Source organism: Musca autumnalis, unplaced genomic scaffold (genome assembly GCF_047663935.1).
Source record: "Musca autumnalis isolate F117 unplaced genomic scaffold, ASM4766393v1 scaffold_1, whole genome shotgun sequence".
Lineage (NCBI taxonomy): Eukaryota > Metazoa > Arthropoda > Insecta > Diptera > Muscidae > Musca > Musca autumnalis.
In genome coordinates, this window is record NW_027411644.1 from 11,923,138 (window position 1) to 11,946,437 (window position 23,300).

Here is a 23,300-nt window from a genome sequence, read left to right on the forward strand (position 1 = left end):
CAATCGAATGAGGATTATTTTCGTAGATCACTTCGACCTTCTAACTCGCTTCCTTTAATGTCCTTTTGTCCTTTATTTTAAGAACCACTATAAAAGTACCATAAGTTGACGTTTTTTAGCTTCGAAATGTTCTGCAAAAATGTCGCTCAGAGAGACCCTGTAAGCCATCAGGAATTAGCGTTATATCTTTCTTCACTGTTGCTTTAGCTTATTTTTGAGATGGCATGTCTTCAGTCAAATCGAATGAGGATTATTTTCGTAGAGCACATCGACCTTCTAACTCGCTTACTTCAATGTCTGTTTCTCCTTTATTTTAAGAATCACCATAAAAGTACCACTAGATGGCGTTTTTCAGCTTCGAAATGTTCTGCAAAAATGTCGCTCAGAAAATTTTAGGTACGGCTCTCATTGACAACTAATCGATTTGGTCGCGTTTTCATAGTCATTTTTATACATCTCCCAAAAGGAATTATCTCTGCCCCAAAATTTGTGTTCACAGTGTTATTAGTTGAAGTTAGTCCATACCCTCCCCATTGTAATGATTTCGAAATAATTATGTAGAGGGTTACTTCAGTAAGTTTAAAACGTATTATGGACTCCATTCATTATACCCTCAGCCTTACACTTTGATACGACCAAAAATGTGCCTCATCGAAATAATGGACCCTAAGTATGTCTGTACGATATCCGTTTCAGACAATTTTGAGTAGATCTAGCAATATCTGTCTGCCTGTCTGGCTGGTGCGCACGATAACTCTCGAACGGATCAATCGATTCGGTTCAAATTTTGGGTATCGAAATATTTTGTCCAGATTCGATTTAAGTTCGAAGATGGGTCATATAGGTCCACTCCTTCAGGTACTTCCCCCACAAATGTTCAAAAATTGTCGCAAAACTTGTGCGCACGATAACTCTTGTAGGGAATAATGATTTGGTCCATACTTTGCACATCGTGTAATTTCTACCAAACTTAGATAAGGTTCCAATATGGACTCAATCCGTCCACTCCTTCGGGTACCTCCCACACAAAATTTAGGAAAAGTTCAGTTTAGGACCTGGTCTCGAATCGCATGAATATTCCAACCTAATTTTCCACCACTTATATCCTGTAAAAAATCTTACGCATATTGGTAAAAATACATTTCCTGGCTATCTACAAACTACTGCCTTCTGTAATAAGAAATTCCTATCAGAAGTACAAAAGTTGCTGACTCTGGATATTCGAGTATCTAACTCTTCAATAGTGTACTTTAGCAACTGTTTGCTTACTTTTTAATATTCCGTCTACTCACCAAAGAACTTATGTTGTTGTTAAACCAAATCAAGGGTTTTATTTTCTTTTCTTCATTTGTTGTATTTTTTGTATTTGAGTCATTTTATTACTGTGTATGTGACTCACATACAATTATGCGGAAATGTTAATGAAATGTCGGTGGCAGGCAGGCGAGTAACCAAAACAAAAAATAATCCACCAAACAAGCAACCACCTCAGTTCCGCCGTACGTTGCTCTACCCGCCCTCAGGCAAAATAAACAATTTGAACAAACACCTCATATTAAGATAAGTTGTCTGTCCTAAACGCTATCCAATATTTTCATTCTCTTCTACTTCTTTACACATGACCCGGGTACCCTCAATCAACCCGTCGATATATTGCTGACACCCACTACACATTCATTAACTACGCATTAATTTATGTTCCAAATTGATTTTTTGTAAATTACTGGCATTTGTGTGTGTGTGAGTGTGTGTGTTAAGACATTTCTTTGTTCCTTCCGGTTATAAAGTGTTTAATTTTTTTTCCAAATTTTCTTATTGTTCTTTATTCGTCATAAACTCATTCGATAGCAGTCGATTTGTATTACTAATGCGGAAATATGTGAGAGAGTATGAAGAATTGGTTTCAATATTTTTGCACTCATTTAATGTCAACGTGCGAGAACCATCTACTTTACGGTTTGTTTGACAAGAGCAGCATTGTCTAACCGCAGTAACATACGCACGGCATTATTTATACCTATCTATTTATTCTCTTTTACATTTAATTTTACAAATAACCAGAAATGTCCATATGATGGCACCTGTAAAAAGCAGGGTCATTTTAGATTTCTTTTCGATTGGTAATAAAATACTGCCTCGGTTACTCTTATGCTCAAGATGTATTTGTTTAAAAAACCACCATAAAGCAGTGGTTAACTTTACGCTTTACAAACGGTAGGTCAGTGGTTTTACCCCCCTTTAACAGAACTTCGCATTTATCGGTGGTGGAAAATCTCATCATAAATTTAGCCACATTTTCTGAGTGTTTCGGCTATGAAAAACTTTTTTATTAGTAAAGTCGTACTATACTCGATACGCCACTCTTAAATGAGGTTCCATTTCATTGAACTAAAAATAAAATCAGACTGAACTCATTGTTATATGAAAAGTCTTCCTTGTCTCTTCCGAGATGTTCGTCGAAAATATTTTGTGATTATACCCTCAGCATTTATGCTAACGAGGGTATATACACTTTCATACGGGCAAAATGTGCCTCATCGAAATAATGGTTTTAGACGCCAAGTATGTTTGGATGAAATGTGTTTCAGACAATTTGGAGTCGATTGACCAATGTCCGTCCGTCTGTCTGTCTGGCTGGCTGGAGCGCACGATAACTCTCGAACGGATAAACCGATTCGGTTCAAATTTTGGCTTTCGTAACATTTTACCCAAACTTAGTTTAAGTTCGAAGATGGGCTATATCGGTCCACTCCTTCCGGTACCTCCCCCACAAAAGTTCGAAAATGTTAGGAAAATTTGTGCGCACCATAACCCTTGAAGGGAGTAACCGATTTGGTCCATACTTTGCTCATCGTGAAATGTGTACCAGACTTAAATAAGGTTTCAATATGGACTCAATCGGTCCATTCCTTCGGGTACCCCCACACAAAATTTCGGAAAAGTTCATCTCTCGAACCGCTTTGATTTTTGTTTTAGCAACTTGTATTCACTGCCCTCCATACGACGGTACAAGTTTCATCAGGGGCAAGTGCATACTTCCTGAGAAAATAGCCTGAAAGTTGCAAAAAAAACCTTATGACACAGTGTGAGGTGGTTGGAGCGCAAGGTAACTCTCGAACGGATCTCCAAACATAGCTTAAGTTTGAAGATAAGCCATATCGGACCACTCCTTCAGGTACCTCCCCCACAAAAGTTCAAAATTTTTCGGAAAATTTGTGCGCACGTAACTCTTGATGGGAGTGACCGATTTGGTCCATTCTTTACACATCCTAATATATCTACCTGGTATAGGTCAGGTTTGAAAATGTACTACATTTGTCCACTCCGTCCGGTACCTCCCACACAAAATTTTTAATAAGTTCACTTTAAGACCTGCAATCGAAGCACTTTGATTCGAAAAGTGTAAAACCCCCCTATGGCGCCATATATTGTGGCTGGAGATCCACTTCCATAACGGTCAATGTAGATCCATTCCTTTCAGTATCTCCTCCGCAAAACTTTTGATCTTTAATCCTAATCAACATTTTTGCCGGTTTAAACGCCCTAAATACATACGTATTTTGGGGAAAAATTGTTTCAATATACACAGGCTGAGGCTATATCTCTGTCGGCAAAGCCGACTGATACTTTTTACTTGTTATTTTTATAATTAAATTTGTTATTCCGTTTCTAACACATCGAAATATTCGTCGGAGACCCTTCTATGTGTCGATTTAACCATGTCCGTCTGTCTGTTGAAATCAAGATACAGCTCGCAATTTTAAAGATAGAGAAACAATATTTGTTACAGAAGTTTTTATTACTTGCAGGATGGTTGGTGTTGAAAATGGGATATATCGGTCCACGTTTTGATATAGCCCCCATAGAACGACGGTACCTCCCGATTTTCGATATTTTTAAGGTTTAAGCTTCATTATCCTACCAAAGTGGCTGAAATTTGGTAGGTAGTCTTCTTTAGGGGTATAAAACTTTCCCCCAGAATTTTGTCGGTATCGTGGACCGCCTTCATATAGCCCCCATAGAACCGTACCTCCCGATTTTCGGTATTTTCAAGGTTTTAACTTCATTATCACACCGAAATGGCTGAAATTTGGTACTTAGTCTACGTTGGTGGTATAAAACTTTCCCCAAGAACTTTGTCGGTATCGGTCCACGCCTTCATATAGCCCCCATGGAAATGTACCTCCCGATTTTCCGTATTTTCCACCAAAATGCCTGAAATTTGGTATTTAATCTTCAATGTGATATAAAATTGTTCGCCAGAAATTTGTATGTACAGGTCTACCTACGATTTCATATTGCCGAATTTCCGACTAAAATTCGTCGGTATAGGTTCACGTTTCGATATAGCCCCCTTAGAACGGTACCTCCTGATTTTCGTAATACTGAAGATTGTGACGTCAATATCCCACCGAAATGGCTGAAATTCGTTATTAGTCTTCCAAGAGTTATAAAATATTCCAGAAGAGTATTATCAGTATAGGTCCATGGAAGCGTACTTGATTTTCGATATTTTTTAAATTTTAGCTACATTCTCTTACCGAAATATAGGAAAATTGGTATTTAGTCTTCTTTGAGTCTAAAAACTTTCCGTCAAAAATTTGTCGCGGTATAGATCGACGTTTTGAAATAGCCCCCATAGAACGGTGCCTCACATTGTTTTACCGAAATTGCTGAAATTTGGTATTAAGTCTTCTTCATACACGAAAAGAACCTAATTATTCCATTTTACTGGTGGAGGGTATAAAAAGTTCGGCCAGGCCGAACTTAACGCCGTTCTTCTTTACTCATATTTATGTATAAAGAGATTGAATTTAACAGAATGTCACATTTTAAAATTATTTCACGTGCGGAAAATTCCCAGGGAAATATTCATGATTGCCTTGATTATCATTCTAGATCAAGGCTATCCTTACTGACACGTCGTAAGGCCTATCCAGCACACGAAGTTATTGCATCGAAAGCATATCATGCTGGCATACGGAAGGAATCTTCGTTCCCCGATGAATATGGCCAATTGAAATCAAAAAGAGGAACTGTCTTCAGTTTTTAGAAAGGTATTCTGGCAGGTCTGAATACTCTCCCAATGTATTTGTATATGCGGACTACACTAATCTGCATACCGTACCACAGATCAAGAATATCGACTTAAGGACATGCTCTTAATTTTCGAAGGGACATGCGCGAACGACTTAAACACGCTATAAAATATGACCCTACTCAATAAGTTCTACGTAGAGTAAGGGAAACCGTAAAGATCTGACAGAGCGGACCTGGACGCAATATATCGAAGTCAATCTAACCGGCAATCTCGGGACGTAGAACTACGTCCCTTCTCTCACTTCGCAAGTCAGATATTACTACTGATCGTTGCTGCATAAGTTAGTGGAAGGGAGAACAACAACACTGAGTACTTTAGGCTATGTGAAGATGTGGAAGAGACTGAAACAATCGAACAACTTCTCTGTTGGTGTCCTAGACTGACGATCAAAAGACACAGGCTGTTTGGAGCTCATGAGATTGCATATCTCTCGTACTTCTCTTCTATAGATCCTGTGGCCTTGCTAAGTTATTTCACGAGCGTTAATTGGTTTTTGGGCGAACAATCCTAGACTATAAGTTCAAATAATCCCTTATTATATCCTCTTTTTTATATCCATTCTCCTCCCCCTTATTCCTATACCTCCTCCTCCTTCCCTCACTCAAGTATCTTGTGACAGGTTAGTATTCGAAATTAATCTGTCATCCAACTCTATGTCCAGGTTATTGGCATTACCATCACGGCAATCCATGTGGAAAACTGTGTGGCCGTAGATTTAGTAGCCGATATGTGTATATTTCACTGGCGGAAGATGACGGAAATGTCATTGTAATGTTTAAATAACCTCTCACAAATCCAATTGACTACATATAGAGGCCCACGCCCCACACTTTTGGATTACCACCAGCACAGATTCTTGGCACGGCCTCTGCTGCTAACGAATGGATCCTCGGTAATTATCGACCGTTGTGAAGCTTTCTCTGATGCTTTGAAGGAGTTCGATTTACCTTTGCTGGCTTCAGTAAGTGCACCACCCTGTCAATTTTCTACACTTCGGTAACCGATGAGGATTGGTATCGACAAGTTTATGGCTAGGCAAAAGTGTGAAAATGGGTTTTCTTCCATTTTATGCTGTCCACACATTGAGAACTTTGGCAAGGTACGAGGGTTACTAGAAACTTTCTATCCTAGGCAACACGCAGTGTCATTTGACAGTTTTTAGTCTAAGTGTACTCAAGACAGTTTGACGTGTTGAGTTGTTTGTAGTGGCTTGATTGAGAAACCTCCAAAACATGGTTCTTGAACGCTTTTACAGCATCTTCTGGCGATCGCATTTTTTCGAAATTTCTCTTGCATCGATCAACACGGGATCCAACGGACAAAAACTCCATTTTTGCCGCCAAGTGTTCATGCAATATCAAATGTTAGTTGGTGGAATAAATGCCAAAGGACCACAGTATATAACATGGCGATCTTGGATCATCCGTTCACAAACGGCTTTATTATTTCTGGCACAACGGTCGTAAGTCACTGTAAAGAACCCAGGTTAGGTTAGGTTTGGGGATGTGTAGTCAATATATGTATATTGACTACGCCACTCGGAGACCTTTCGGTCCATTGTGATCATCCATAAGTAAGAAAAAAGAGGTTCCGAATTACCTGAAAAGACAAAAGAAGAGAAAAGAGAGAAAAGTAAAGAGGGTGGGGTTGGGAAAGTAATAATAAATGGATTATTAAAGATGAAGATGTAATAAAGAAACACATAAAACATTGTTCCAATGAGTGCACCCCGATTCATATTAGCTCAATGTTATGGGACCTACTGTTTATCGCCGAGTCCGAACGGCGTGTCTTAAGACATCACTTGTGGAGAAGTTTTTCAAGGCTGAAATACTCTGGAAATGTCGCCAACATTACTGAGGGGTATTTTGCCACCGTTGAAAAATGTTTGATGTGGCTTGGCCGGGGAATCGAACCCACGACCTTCTGCGTGCAAGGCGGGCGTGCATACCATTGCACCACGGTGGCACCCGTAATAAAGAAAGGAGGATGGTTTATTTGGTGATGGTAGAAAACTGTCAGAGAAGTAGTTACGCTTATGGGTCGCGCCGTCCCAGCCAATTCAAATGTTTGATGATGTTGTTTATGATTGTTGGTTCCATGTTTGAGTAGAAGGTTAAGCTTGGAGGAAAGCACACTCCTGTTAATCTATATCTTAACATCGGGCAACGACATAAAATATGCTCAATAGTCTCCGTTTCCTCCTCATCTTCACAGAGCCTGCAATAGTCCACGCCATCATCCTGCCATTTGCCAATAAAAGCTCGGATGTTGCAATGACCGGTAATACCCTGATTTCTGATTTGCTCAAATTTAAGAGTGAAGTTGTTCTGTTTGTTGATAGAGTCGGCCAAATGGCCCTTGACACGTTGCACTTTGGTTCATTATGTCATAGTTCCTTGGCTCGTTCTTCAAAGAACGTCTCCACTCTCCGAAAAAGGTGACATATGGGTGGTTTGATTGAATCAGTAATTGCTAGACTTGTTGATTGGGATCCATGTCTTGCCAGTTCATCTGCCTTCTCGTTTCCCACAATGTCACAGTGTCCCGGTACCCAGCAGAGTCGGACAGCGTTTGTGAGGTTCGCCAAAGCAGTTCTACACTCTAGAACGGCCTCAGACTTGATGTTGGAGGATTTGATGGCTTTAAGAGCCGGCTGACTATCAACGAAGATAGTCACCGGTTCAAAGATTTCTGCATGCAGACTTTTTACCAACTCTGCAGCCATTTTGATCGCGAAGATTTCAGCTTGGAAAACTCTACAGTCGCTGTTCAACCTATATGAGTATTCGAGACAAAGCTTTTCGCAGTAGACGCCAGCTCCGGTACCTTCTTCCATCTTGGAACCGTCTGTGTAGAAAGCCAGACCGTCCAGAGGAGGGTTACTACGAATCCAGTCATCTCTACTAGGTATAACGACCTCAAAATCTTAAAATCTTTGGATTGTGATAAGTGGTCGTTGAATTTCCCCTGCAGATTTAAGCTAAGGTTTGGTCCTAGCTTCCGAAGAATGCATGCATGTCCACAGGTGCTGTCACACCAACGATTCAATTCATGTAGCCTTAGGGCACTACGTGCTGCTTGACCTTTGATGCTGAGTCTCATGGGCAAGAGGTTCAACATCGCATTTAGAGCTACTTGTGGTGTGCTTCTAAAAGCTCCAGTTATCAGGATCGAGACTGCCCTTTGCACCTTGTCTATGTTGCCGGAGTTCGATTTATGTCGAAGCGCATAAAACACATGGTCATATGTCAAACTGTCCCGAATACTTTTAGGCTAAAAACTGTCAAACTTTCAAAACTATTATTCTCGGGTTGCTTAACGGTTAAAATATTTCTTTGATATCTTCGGATCAAGTATGACGTCGTGGACAAACTGAAATCATATAATCCTTTTCCGCAGGTTCTGGTTCGATTCGAATACCCTGACTCATTCGGGTCATTAGGTTGGTCATTTTCTTGACACGCCGCCTCTGCTGGGAAACATTTACTTTATAGAGTCTACATTTATGTAGATTCCTGAACCTATACATCAGGCAGAAGTAAAAGTTAAAATCCATTCGTGGAAGATTTTAAGACAATATACATTTTCATCAGTACATACATATGTCAGGGGTAGACATCGGATTTTGGATGTTTTTCAAAATTTCAAATAGAACAATTTTGATATTTTTTTATATTATTATTTCGAACGTAAATTCCCCCGAGTTTTCTCACTTTCTCCTTTACGTTGAAGCGGCGGAAATACAAAATTCAAGAGGAATTTTTGTTCAGAATAACCCCATTTATAAAATAACCCAAAATTGTCTATTTGAACTTTTGAATAATATACAAAATCCGATGTCTAGCCATGGGTTCAATCTCTTATCAGAACACGCATCACTTTTTATTGCTTCCTATAGTTCTTCCCTGTAAGTGTTGTTTTACTATGTTTGGCAACCCGTTCTTCCATAAGAATTAGGAGTTTTGTCATCAAACTACCAAATGAGGCTTACTCAAATCTAGGTAACATCTGAAGTAGATTACTGCCAACAAAAGAAATATTTAACAATGAACATAAAATGTTATTAAAAAATGTATGCCAACCAACTCGATTACCTCCGTTGTTACACCTGCATTCCATCTATTTATGAACACAAACAGAATGTATATTATTAAAATAATTTGTTAACAAAAAACATCACTAATCATTAATTTATTAATTATTGTCTATGTTTTATTTTTCTTTTCTTTGTCCAACCAAACCATTGTCTCATCTTTGTGTTGTGTTTTTGTGACCACCTAACACAGTTATTTTGAATCCATCCGATTTCGATTATCTGCTAACCAAGGGTAATAACAATACACCAGTGGATCGTAGTTCGTTGCTATTGAAATTTGATCCATTACTCGGTTGCCCAATACCAGTCAATCAAGGACAACAAGCACAACAACAACTAAACTTACAAATACCCACTAATCTCAATAATAATCCTTGTCTAAGTCCAACCATAGAAGAGGACGAGCTTAACGAAAGTACAAATCGTTCGTTTGTTGTAGATAATACCAGAAAGTCACTAGGTGGCAGTGGCGGCGTTAGTGGTTTTGGTGGTGGCCGGTCATCAGTAACAGGACCTCCTGCATTATCCTCAAGTGCCAAATTACTAAAGGAAAGGTCACAAGAAGTCAAACAGCAATTGCAACAGCAGCAGCAACAGCAACACAATAAACGTCAATTACCACAACCTGGAACAAAGGTAAGCAGCACTTTGTTTTTGTATATGGCCAGAAATGGAATCATTTTCTAATTATTTTTGTGATTATTTTCCCCCTAGAAGAATGCCACAATGAGTGTCGATGTGATTAAGGATATGAGTTTAGATAATAACGATTGTAATAAGACCTTTGAAAATTCCAAGTAAGTTTTAGTTGTGTTGAGTAATTTTTATGTCATTTGGCCTTAACCTTGTGTTATTTGTCTCTTTTTTTAGTTCCACACAACCCGATGATAAACAGATCAACTATAAAATGGATGAACTTGAAAAGAAAGTCAAAAATGAAGTGTAAGTCCAGTCAGTAAAATTTATATTTGTCGTCATAAATCACATTTAATGAATGTGTGGGGGTGGGTGGGTTACATTGCTAGAGTTATAACTGCATTTGGAATTTTATGGCTTGTCGCATAAGGCTACAACATAACGGCAGTCAATCTGAAATTAATCCTTCCTAAATTGCAACCAGAAATCGTTCACAGCTTCAAAAATCACATAGTTTCGTAGATTTGTTTGGTTCAGGAAATTGATAGACTTTAAATATAGAACCAATAAAGGGTAGGAAAAGGATAGATAAAATCTAAGATGCCCCGCCCAATAGCCGCTTAAGAATTCTGCAGTATCTTAACAGGACCGAAGGATCTAAATCAAACTAGTAGAATACCAGTAGAAGAGGTACTCGATTGTTTCAATCTCAGTCCACATCTTCACATACCCTGCAGTACTCAATGTTGTTGTCCATCCACTTACTGGCCATAGATCTTATGCACCTGCATCAATTCTGATATCTGATTTGCGAAGTGAGAGAAAGGACGCAGTTCTACGTCCTGAGATGATTACCAGATGGCTTGGATACCTTGCACCCAGGTCGTCCCGCCAAATCTTATACAGCCTCTAACTGTCCGTCATTGTGATGCCCTGGTATCCAAGAAAATTTAATAACCATACCACAAGTTTTTAAGATAGACCTACAATTTTAATGCCTTCAAAGAAGTCACATATTCTGTGACCATCTTACGTGCAAAGTCTGTCATTCCCATTGATATCTCTAAGGCGTTCAACACCGGAAAAAAGTCTGCCTTAAAAAAAATCAAGTAAAAAAATATCAGTCGGCTTTGTCGACAGAGATATACCCTCAGCCTATGTGAATTCAAACTATCATCTACGGACAGATCGAATGTATTTAGGGACTTTTCAGAATTTTGAGATCCTTTTTGAATATTTGAACTTTCCGACAAAAATGTGGATTAGGATTAATGTTCAAACGTGTTGCGGAGGAGGTACTTGAAGGAATGAACCAACATAGTCCATTATAAAAGTGGATCTTATTTTGGGAGTCTTATCTTTTCGATAGATATCGCACCCACTAGTCATTTCAGTGGGTCATCGTATATCATTTGGAGCAGTATGTCTGGAAGCAAGGACACTTGTCCACTGAAAATATAATAACGCTGTAAACAGGACCACAACGAATAGCAACGGTATACATTTTCAAAGGATCTTCGAACAGGCCCTAAATTGCACTTAAACAAAAATGTTGAACTTTTGCAGGGAAGGTACCTTAAGGAGAGGACCAATATGGGTCATTTTTGGAAGTTAAACTAAATTTGGACAAAATATTAGAAGAGAAAGTTTGGACCAAATTGGTTAAAAACATTGTTCCACAACATCCCATACGGGACAAGGGAGACTTCTCTCATATCAATGAGTGCACCCCGATTCATATTAGCTCAATGATATGGGACCTACTGTTTATCGCCGAGTCCGAACGGCGTGCCTTAAGACACCACTTGTAGAGAAGTTTTGCAAGGCTGATATACTAAGGAAATGTCGCCAACATTACTGAGGGGTATTTTGCCACCGTTGAAAAATGTTTGATGTTGCCTGGCCGGGGAATCGAACCACTGACCTTCTGCGTGTAAGGCGGGTGTGCATACTATTGCACCACGGTGGCACCCTACCGGTTCAAAAAAAGTGTATCGTGCATACCATTTTAGTGATATTTTTTTAAATGTTGGGGGAAGTATTGGAAGTGGTGGACCGGTATTGCCCATCTTCGAACTGAAACTAAGTTTGGACAAAATAAGTCGAAGGGCAAATTTCCGACCGTGCTCTCCAGCCACTATATACGGTGCCATAGGGATTTTTACAGCTTTTTGGCTGTTTTCTCAGGAAGTTTTTACTTGCCCCTGAAAAAGCTTATACGATAGTAAAGGGGGTCAGTGAATGCAATTTGCTTCAGCGAAAATCAAAGCGATCCGAGAGCAGGTCTTAAAGTGAACCTATCCGAAATTTTGTGTAGGAGGTACCCATAAGAGGTACCCATATTCGAACCTCATCTATAGCTGGTAGATTTATTAGGATATGTAAAGTATGGACCAAATCGATCACTCCTTCAAGAGTTATCGTGCACACAATTTTTTCGAAAATTGTTGAACTTTTGTGGGGGAGGTACCTGAAGGAGTGGACCGATATGGCCCACCTTCGAACTTAAACTAAGTCTGGACAAAATATTAGGAAGGTCAAATGTCGGACCGAATCGGCAGATCCGTTCGAGAGTTATCTTGTGCTCCAACAAATACACACGGTGTCATAGAGGTTTTTTGCACCTTTCAGGCTATTTTCTCAGGAAGTATGGCCTAGCCCCTGATGAAACTTGTACCGTCGTATGGGGGGCAGTGAATACAAGTTGCTACAACAAAAATTAAAGTGATTGAAGAGCTGGTCCTAAACTGAACTTTTCCAAAATTTTGTGTGGTAGGTACCCGAAGGAGTGTACCGATTGAGTCCGTATTGCATCCTCAACTAAGTCTGGTAGAATTGTCACGATGTGCAAAGTATGGATCAAGTCGGTTACTCCCTTCAAGAGTTATCGTGCGCACAAATTTTCCGAACGTTTTCGAACTTTTGTGTGGACCGATATGGCCCACCTTCGAATTTAAACTAAGTTTAGTCAAAATATTAAGATACCCAAAATTTGGTTCGAATCGGTTAATCCGTTCGAAAGTTATCGTGCACACCAGCCAGACAGACGGACGGACATTGCTAAATCGACTCTAAATTGTCTGAAACGGATTTTGTCCAAACATACTTGGGGTCTAAAACCATTATTTCGATGAGGCACATTTTGCCTGTATGAAAGTGTAGCATAAATGCTGAGGGTATAAAAACACTAAAATTATCGTTACCATTCCTTCATTTATTTCCGACCCATCGGTGAAAATAGATTGATTATCAGGAAGTAGCCTGCCCTGCTCCCACTCGTTCCCCATCGGTGAAGATGGATTGACTGTCAGGAATTAGCCTGCCCTGCTCCTTCTCGTTCCTATCTGGGATTAGTACATCAGCTGTGCCAAATGACTACCTATATGCAGGCGTTATATATTCAGTACAACATTTAATGCTGCCTGATAGTACAAATTTGATACATAGGGCATGCTAATAAACGATACAGCCATAGGATAGAACAGGCCACTATCCTCTACAGTCAGTTTAATACATGTGATCTGGGACCACAACATTTGCCTATTGAGTTCTTACAGGAATAAGTCTCCCTTTTCTTGCTTTCCTCCGTGTTCCTCTTCGAACTTAGCCGATGGTCGAGAGCACCACACCCAGGTAAAACTTCTCTACAGGCAGTTTCGTAATATGTTCGGGACCTTGTTCGAAATAAGCGATAATAAGAAGAACTTTGACTTAGGTATGAAAAGAAGTTTCCTTTCGTACCATGCTGTATGTTCACAAGATAGGAGTTTTCCACTGCAAAGTCAGTCCTCATATAAACATAATCCAACTCCTACTTTTTAATAAGAATTCTTTATTATACCCTCAGCATTTATGCTAACGAGGGTATATACACTTTCATACGGGCAAAATGTGCCTCATCGAAATAATGGTTTTAGACCCCAAGTATGTTTGGACGAAATGTGTTTCACACAATTTGGAGTCGATTTAGCAATGTCCGTCCGTCTATCTGTCTGGCTGGCTGGAGCGCACGATAACTCTCGAACGGATGAACCGATTCGGTTCAAATTTTGGCTTTCGTAATATTTTGCCCAAACTTAGTTTAAGTTCGAAGATGAGCTATATCGCTCCACTCCTTCCGGTAACCGATTTGGTCGATACTTTGCCCATCGTAAAATGTGTACCAGACTTAGATAATGTTTCAATATAGACTAAATCGGTTCACTCCTTCGGGTACCTCCCACACAAAATTTCGGAAAAGTTCAGTTTAGAGTTATCTCTCGAATCGCTCTGATTTTTGTTTTAGCAACTTGTATTTACTGCCCTCCATACGACGGTACAAGTTTCATTAGGGGCAAGTCCATACTTCCTGAGAAAATAGTCTGAAAGTTGCAAAAAAAACCCCTATGATACCGTGTGAGGTGGTTGGAGCGCAAGATAACTCTCGATCGGATCTGCCGATTCGATCCAAAATTTGGCCTTAGTAATATTTTGTCCAAGCATAGTTTAAGTTCGACGATAAGCCATATCGCTCCACTCCTTCAGGTACCTCCCCCACAAAAGTTCAAAAATGTTCGGAAAATTTGTTCATACGGTAACTCTTGAAGGGAGTGGCCGAATTGGTCCATACTGTACATATCCTAATATATCTGCTAGATACAGATCAGGTTCAAATATGGACTTTCGTATAAGTTCACTTTAAGACCTGCTATCGAATCACTTTGATTTTTGTTGAAGCAACTTGCATTCGCTGCCTCAATTACGATGGTAAACATCTTTTCAGGGGCAAGTTCATACTTCTTGAGCACACATCCCGAAGGGTGTAAAAACCCCCTATGGCACCATATGTAGTGGCTGGAGATCCACTTCCATAATGGTCAATGTAGATCCATTCCTTTTAGTATCTCCTTTTTGATCTCTAATCCTAATGAACATTTTTGTCGGCTCAAATGCCCAAAATTAAATAAAAACCCCTAAATACATATGTTTTTTGGAAAAATTGTTTCAATATATACAGGCTGAGGGTATATCTCTGTCGGCAAAGTCGACCGATACTTTTTTACTTGTTTTCCTTTAATATATGAACATTGTCTGACCACATCTCCTATGCATCTAAATCTCTTGCTTGTCATCAGATGGACAATAGCTCATTTATACCCTACACACAATATGCAGCAACACATGCATTTTCCTATGTATTATATCCCCCAATTGATTTCTTGTGTGTATTTCTAATCCCAACCAACTCTATTTTGGTTTTTGTCATCTACATTCTGTCTTCTTGTCAACATTTGTTTGTGTTGAATGTACATGTTCATCATGTGTTCACACACTGTTTCCGACATGTTGCTACTAATGATACATAACCTTGAAAACTTGGGAATAGTTCAAAGGGCCAAAGAAATGTGCAGGCTATAGTTTTTAATAAACAATTGTTGTCATCATAGACTAAGAAGCCTTTCAAATACCGCGTTTGTTTTTAAAATATATATTAAAAAATCGGTAAAATGTTGGCACAATCACAAATTGTGGATTGAGGTTTGATGCTGGATAATTTTCCAAGTGGTAGCCGATATGTACATTCCATTGTGCCCAACTGTTCATTTACCTTTAGTTTTAATTATTTTCTTTGGTTTTGTGAAATCTATTGACCTTCAATAAAACATTACAGTCCAAAAAAAACTGGAAACAGTGTTTAGGCAATCTGACCTTTGCTGTTTTATTATTCTTGTTCTGTTGCTTGTAAATGACTCATTATTGTTTGTCGCTTTTTTATTTTGGTGCAATTTGTTTGAGTACACATAGTATTTGATACCAAGTTTTTTTATTCTGTAATGGAAAAGGCAACTTGTTGATATTTGTTATTCATTAGCTAATTTTGTATTATTGCCAAAAACTCTAAATGTATTTCTTAAATGTTTTTTGTTTTTTATTTTAGTCTCAAAACTGAGGATATTGAGAAGAAACTGAGAGAAGCTGAGCTGAGGGAAGAAGCTTTAATAAAACGTATCACAGAAAAAGACAAAACTGTAGCGAAAATGACGTAAGTTTTGTGAATGAATTTAAGTCGTCTTTCTTGATGATGTTAATTAAATTGTTGCTATTTTTTTTTTTTTTTTTTTTTTTTGTTTCTTCTTCCAGTGGGGTAATTGAAGCATATGAAAAAGCCATAGCTGAATTAATTGCCGAAAAAGAACAGTTAATACAGAATTATGAAAAACAACTAGCCGAAGTAAAGGCTGATCGTGATTCAAATTATCATCATTTAACATCACTGGAAACAACATTTTCCGATTTGCATGTGTAAGTAAATTTGTATGACGTTTTTAACATATTCTCAATATTTAATTTATTTTAAAATTGCTTTCCTTTTTTAGAAAATATGAAAAGAGCAAAGAAATGACCTGCCAACTAAAAGGAAATGAAGAAAATTTAATAGCAGAAAATCGTAAAAATGCTGAAAATCTGCGATTACAGGAGCAACGATATGATAAAATGAAAAATCATGCAATGCAACAATTGGAAATGTAAGTATAATTTAAGGGGGATACATTTCGAAATAAATCACCGTAGACCAGTTTCGGGCACCATAACAATTAAAAGCTCAACATTGTACTTGTGTATTCCCAGCAAAAATACCCCCTACACTAACCCATTATTTTAATAAAGGCGAAATAAGTAGTTATTTTTGACCTCTTAAATAAGTCCTTTCTTAATGTCGCAACTACTTATTTAAGTGGTGAAAAAATAAATACTAAATTCGCGCGACATGCTCTTGTTAAAATAATGGGTTAGTAGCGGGTTTTGTAATGAGTATTTTTGCTTTGTGTGTTAAATAACAGCAAATGCCTTAGCCGAACGAAAGTACACGATGTTGCCTATAGTGTCGTAAATAGTAGCAATATTCGTCTTCACTATGCTCATGAGCATGGTTACCCAGCAAACCAATTGTACCGACATCGTAACGAAATCGGAACAAAATTCGGACGATATGTTCGATATCTGATACGAAATCGTAACGATATCTTAACGAAAGTTGTATGAAGTGGTTGACATAATTTCGGAACGAAATGTCGGAGTGACATCGGATCGATTCCGGTCCGATTTCGTAACGAAATCTGAAGAAAATCCTTGGGAAATTCGGAGAAAAATTCTTTAAAAAATCCATGTTTTCTGGTCTTGTGCTGCTTGAGAAAAATTCTTAAAAAAAATCTACGATTTCTGGACTTGTGGCGCTTGAGAAAAATCTTTAAAAAATCCACGTTTTCTGGTCTCTTGATACTTGAGAAAAATTCTTTAAAAAATCCACGTTTTCTGGTCTTGTGGTGCTTGAGAAAAATTCTTTAAAAAATCCACGTTTTCTGGTCTTGTGGTGCTTGAGAAAAATTCTTTAAAAAATCCACGTTTTCTGGTCTTGTGGTGCTTGAGAAAAATTCTTTAAAAAATCCACGTTTTCTGGTCTTGTGGTGCTTGAGAAAAATTCTTTAAAAAATCCACGTTTTCTGGTCTTGTGGTGCTTGAGAAAAATTCTTTAAAAAATCCACGTTTTCTGGTCTTGTGGTGCTTGAGAAAAATTCTTTAAAAAATCCACGTTTTCTGGTCTTGTGGTGCTTGAGAAAAATTCTTTAAAAAATCCACGTTTTCTGGTCTTGTGGTGCTTGAGAAAAATTCTTTAAAAAATCCACGTTTTCTGGTCTTGTGGTGCTTGAGAAAAATTCTTTAAAAAATCCACGTTTTCTGGTCTTGTGGTGCTTGAGAAAAATTCTTTAAAAAATCCACGTTTTCTGGTCTTGTGGTGCTTGAGAAAAATTCTTTAAAAAATCCACGTTTTCTGGTCTTGTGGTGCTTGAGAAAAATTCTTTAAAAAATCCACGTTTTCTGGTCTTGTGGTGCTTGAGAAAAATTCTTTAAAAAATCCACGTTTTCTGGTCTTGTGGTGCTTGAGAAAAATTCTTTAAAAAATCCACGTTTTCTGGTCTTGTGGTGCTTGAGAAAAATTCTTTAAAAAATCCACGTTTTCTGGTCTTGTGGTGCTTGAGAAAAATTCTTTAAAAAATCCACGTTTTCTGGTCTTGTGGTGCTTGAGAAAAATTCTTTAAAAAATCCACGTTTTCTGGTCTTGTGGTGCTTGAGAAAAATTCTTTAAAAAATCCACGTTTTCTGGTCTTGTGGTGCTTGAGAAAAATTCTTTAAAAAATCCACGTTTTCTGGTCTTGTGGTGCTTGAGAAAAATTCTTTAAAAAATCCACGTTTTCTGGTCTTGTGGTGCTTGAGAAAAATTCTTTAAAAAATCCACGTTTTCTGGTCTTGTGGTGCTTGAGAAAAATTCTTTAAAAAATCCACGTTTTCTGGTCTTGTGGTGCTTGAGAAAAATTCTTTAAAAAATCCACGTTTTCTGGTCTTGTGGTGCTTGAGAAAAATTCTTTAAAAAATCCACGTTTTCTGGTCTTGTGGTGCTTGAGAAAAATTCTTTAAAAAATCCACGTTTTCTGGTCTTGTGGTGCTTGAGAAAAATTCTTTAAAAAATCCACGTTTTCTGGTCTTGTGGTGCTTGAGAAAAATTCTTTAAAAAATCCACGTTTTCTGGTCTTGTGGTGCTTGAGAAAAATTCTTTAAAAAATCCACGTTTTCTGGTCTTGTGGTGCTTGAGAAAAATTCTTTAAAAAATCCACGTTTTCTGGTCTTGTGGTGCTTGAGAAAAATTCTTTAAAAAATCCACGTTTTCTGGTCTTGTGGTGCTTGAGAAAAATTCTTTAAAAAATCCACGTTTTCTGGTCTTGTGGTGCTTGAGAAAAATTCTTTAAAAAATCCACGTTTTCTGGTCTTGTGGTGCTTGAGAAAAATTCTTTAAAAAATCCACGTTTTCTGGTCTTGTGGTGCTTGAGAAAAATTCTTTAAAAAATCCACGTTTTCTGGTCTTGTGGTGCTTGAGAAAAATTCTTTAAAAAATCCACGTTTTCTGGTCTTGTGGTGCTTGAGAAAAATTCTTTAAAAAATCCACGTTTTCTGGTCTTGTGGTGCTTGAGAAAAATTCTTTAAAAAATCCACGTTTTCTGGTCTTGTGGTGCTTGAGAAAAATTCTTTAAAAAATCCACGTTTTCTGGTCTTGTGGTGCTTGAGAAAAATTCTTTAAAAAATCCACGTTTTCTGGTCTTGTGGTGCTTGAGAAAAATTCTTTAAAAAATCCACGTTTTCTGGTCTTGTGGTGCTTGAGAAAAATTCTTTAAAAAATCCACGTTTTCTGGTCTTGTGGTGCTTGAGAAAAATTCTTTAAAAAATCCACGTTTTCTGGTCTTGTGGTGCTTGAGAAAAATTCTTTAAAAAATCCACGTTTTCTGGTCTTGTGGTGCTTGAGAAAAGTTCTTTAAAAAATCCACGTTTTCTGGTCTTGTGGTGCTTGAGAAAAATTCTTTAAAAAATCCACGTTTTCTGGTCTTATGGTGCTTGAGAAAAATTCTTTAAAAATCCACGTTTTCTGGTCTTGTGCTGCTTGATAAAAATTCTTAAAAAAAATCTACGATTTCTGGACTTGTGGCGCTTGAGAAAAATCTTTAAAAAATCCACGTTTTCTGGTCTTGTGCTGCTTGATAAAAATTCTTAAAAAAAATCTACGATTTCTGGACTTGTGGCGCTTGAGAAAAATCTTTAAAAAATCCACGTTTTCTGGTCTCTTGATACTTGAGAACAATTCTTTAAAAAATTCACGTTTTCTGGTGTTGTGGTTGTTGAGAAAAATTCTTTAAAAAATTCACGTTTTCTGGTGTTGTGGTTGTTGAGAAAAATTCTTTAAAAAATCCACGTTTTCTGGTCTTGTGGTGCTTGAGAAAAATTCTTTAAAAAATCCACGTTTTCTGGTCTTGTGGTGCTTGAGAAAAATTCTTTAAAAAATCCACGTTTTCTGGTCTTGTGCTGCTTGAGAAAAATTATTTAAAAAAATCCACGTTTTCTGGTCTTGTGGTGCTTGAGAAAAATTCTTAAAAACATCTACGATTTCTGGACTTGTGGCGCTTGAGAAAAATCTTTAAAAAATCCACGTTTTCTGGTCTCTTGATACTTGAGAAAAGTCCGAAATCGGTACAAAATCTGAACTATTTCCTCTCTGAAAAGTCGTTTAGAAATCGCAACGAAATCTGAACGACTTTGCTTTCGAAATTGTTCAGACGTGTCGGACATCAGACATTTGAGCTGGGTAGGTTGTAGGATGCGCAGATGTCGTGGCTTGCTGGCAACCACTTCACTCATAGACCAGCGGTTCGTCGTGTTTATCCTGAAAAGATACAAGAAAGGTAGGAAGGGGAAGGATAGGAAAGAGTTTGGAGGAGAGTAGATACAACAACAAGTGGGTTGATCGAATTTGTTGTGTCTAGGATGACCCGCTCCATATCAAATTATGACTCCTGCAATAAGTTAACAGGGTGCTGCATTCACTGAGGACACCGAACCGCCTGTGTCTTTTGACTGTCAGTCTAGGACACCGACAGCGCCACAAAGACTTGTGCCTAAAAAACACCTATCATGAGCATAGTCGATGCATATTGCTTTCTTAGACCGGAGATTGTCGAGCTTACAATTTTAGTCGATTTAGTCAATCCATGTTTTTATACCCTCAGCATTTATGCTAACGAGGGTATATGCATTTTCATACGGGCAAAATGTGCCTCATCGAAATAATGGTTTTAGACCCCAAGTATGTTTGGACGAAATGTGTTTCAGACAATTCCGTCCGTCTGTCTGGCTGGCTGGAGCGCACGATAACTATCGGTCCACTCCTTCCAATACCTCCCCCCCCCCCCCCACAAAAGTTCGAAAATTTGTACGTACGATAACTCTTGAAGGGAGTAACTGATTTGGTCCACACTTCGCAAATCGTGAAATGTCTACCAGACTTAGATGTGGTTCCAATATGGACTCACTCGCTCAACTCCCACAAAAAAAAACGGATAAGTTCAGTTTAGGACCTGTTCTCGAATTGCTTTGATTTTTGTTTTACAACTTGTATTCACCGCCCCCTACACGACGGTAAAAGTTTCATCAGGGGCAAGTCCATACTTCCTGAGAAAATAGCCTGAAAGTTGCAAAAAAGCCCCTATGACACCGTGTGAGGTGGTTGGAGCGCAAGATAACTCTCGAACGGATCTGCCGATACGGCAGATTGGCCTTAGTAATATTTTGTCCAAACATAGTTTAAGTTCGAAGATAAACCATATCCTTCTACTCCTTCAGGTACCTCCCCCACAAAAGTTCAAAAATGTTCGGAAAATTGGTTCGTACGGTAGCTCTTGAAGAAAGTGGCCGAACTGGTCCATACTTCACACATCCTAATATATCTACCAGATATAGATCAGGTTAAAATATGGACTATATTTGTCCACTCCATCCGGTACCTCCCACACAAAATTTCGGATAAGTTCACTTTAAGATCCGATATCGAATCACTTTGATTTTTGTTGAAGCAACTTGCATTCGCTGCCTCAATTACGATGGTAAAAGTTTTTTCAGGGACAAGTCCATACTTCTTGAGCAAACAGCCCGAAGGGTGTAAAAACCCCCTATGGCTCCCTATGTAGTGGCTGGAGACACACTTCCTTTTAATGGTCAATCCATTCCTTTAAATATCTCCTCCGCAAAACTTTTGATCTTTAATCCAAATCAACATTTTTGTCGGTTCATACGCCCAAAATTTTTAAAACCACATAAATACATACGTTTTTTTTGGGAAAAAATTTTTCAATATTTACAGGCTGAGGGTACATCTCTGTTATACTTTTTTACTTGTTATATTAGCGAGTTCCAAACCACCACCAAATTTTTTTTATTGTTAGGCACACTTTTCTTTTAACTTGTTTTTTCGGTAAAATACATTTCAAAATTTTTGGCATATGTGCAGTTTAAGAAATACATTTAGAATCGCCATGAAATTTTTTGCAGCATGTTGTGCTTGCGACGCCTTTTGCGACTGTACAATTTTTTTGGGAGGCAACAAAATGTTCTAAATAACCCTCCTGGCGCCAAATCAAATATTTGAAACAGTAACTTAGGAATTTTGAGTGTCCAATTTATCTGAAAATTTGCACATGCTAAAATTTCTTCTAAACGTACATCAAGTTCCAAAAAAGAAGGTATATATCGGAAAACTTTCGGCATGTTAATCCAAAAACTCTAAAACTCTAACTCTGTCGGTAATGCCGCTTGATACTTTTGTTTATAAATACAAAAATCTTATCCCCGCACTTTTTTTCATTTTATCATATCCAATTTAAATTAACCTTTTTTGTCCTATCTTTTTTCAGAGCCAATAAAAAACTAGAAGCTCTGGCACGAGAGCATCAGTTGGAGACAACAAAACTGAAAGCCTTACTTAAAAAAGAAGAAATTGCGCGATCATCTATGAGCGAGCAACTGGCCCAAAAAGCTAAAGAGAATGCAGAGCTTGTTAAGATATGTGATGAATTGATATCGGGCCAAGGAAGTTAAAGAGAATTGGATTTCAATTTCTGGCTAATTGGAATCAATTCCGCAAAGGAGAGATGATATTTTTTACATTATATAATAATACTAATTAATTTATTTAATGTTTTCTAATTTGTATTTTAGTTGCCTAAGCGATGATTTAACTAAAACAAAAACAAACAACAACAACAAAAACGAATAATAAGAAATCTAAACTAAAGCGCACATAGAACATTTTATTTGTTTTCTTTAATTTTGTATTGATAGAAATTCTGGTTGTTGTTTTTTCTCCTTCTCTTTCTATCACTATCTAAAAGAAAAGAAAGAAACGGCGCTTTAAAAACAAACCCCCCTACTATCTATGTTTAGTTTGCAAAAAGAAATGAAAATTCTCAACTCATTAAATATAAAGTTATTTTGTAAGTAACTCAAATACTAAAAAAAAGAAAAAATAAAAACTACACAAACACAAATGAACATCATCATCATTTTACACAAGAGATCTGCAGAGAGTACTCGAAAACAATCAAAAAAAGAAATCTTCAATTTACAACAATTGTGTTTCAATTTTTCATGATAAATCTCAAATTGTTTGTTAAACTAGTCTCTTGCATATTTGTTTGTTATTTTTTTTATGTTTTTGTATCCATCCTGTCCCACTCATTTATTTTTAACTCAAATTTAAAAAGGCTCTATTTATACTTATTTTTTTATTTCATAACAATTTTTTTTTTAATTTTCAGTTATATTTTAGTTTAGCCTCCTACTACATGTATTGTTTTTATTGCTACACAAAACAGACAGCCAACAATCTTAAATGATACTAAATTTAACTATTAAAAAGAAATAACAAAAAAATATTACCTATAAAAGAATGAAAAATAAAAAAGAAATACCTTGATGTAATGTACTGAATGAGAATTATTGAATGTATATTTATTTCCTTTCTTTTTCCACAATTTCTTCAATTTCCGTCAGGTATGTGCACATTAACGAATTTAATTTAAATGCAAGTTTTTGCCAAGAATAAGGGAA

At 37.5% G+C, this 23,300-nt stretch overlaps 1 protein-coding gene across 50 annotated transcripts in view; it reads left to right on the plus strand.

The window, feature by feature from the left end:
- Positions 1 to 22,460, plus strand: part of tacc (transforming acidic coiled-coil protein) — a 141,379-nt gene extending 118,919 nt beyond the window's left edge. For 16 of the 50 annotated variants that reach the window (XM_073966136.1, XM_073966150.1, XM_073966168.1 and 13 more), the window contains 7 exons: positions 9,391 to 9,836; positions 9,915 to 9,997; positions 10,071 to 10,142; positions 15,754 to 15,858; positions 15,957 to 16,118; positions 16,193 to 16,342; positions 22,106 to 22,460. In XM_073966136.1, the coding sequence (XP_073822237.1) occupies positions 9,391 to 9,836; positions 9,915 to 9,997; positions 10,071 to 10,142; positions 15,754 to 15,858; positions 15,957 to 16,118; positions 16,193 to 16,342; positions 22,106 to 22,289 (1,202 nt within the window). In that variant the 3' untranslated portion in view covers positions 22,290 to 22,460. The remainder of the gene's footprint in view (positions 1 to 9,390; positions 9,837 to 9,914; positions 9,998 to 10,070; positions 10,143 to 15,753; positions 15,859 to 15,956; positions 16,119 to 16,192; positions 16,343 to 22,105) is intronic. The other 34 variants (XM_073966144.1, XM_073966160.1, XM_073966257.1 and 31 more) reach the window with 3 other exon arrangements.
- The last annotated feature ends 840 nt before the right edge of the window (positions 22,461 to 23,300 follow it).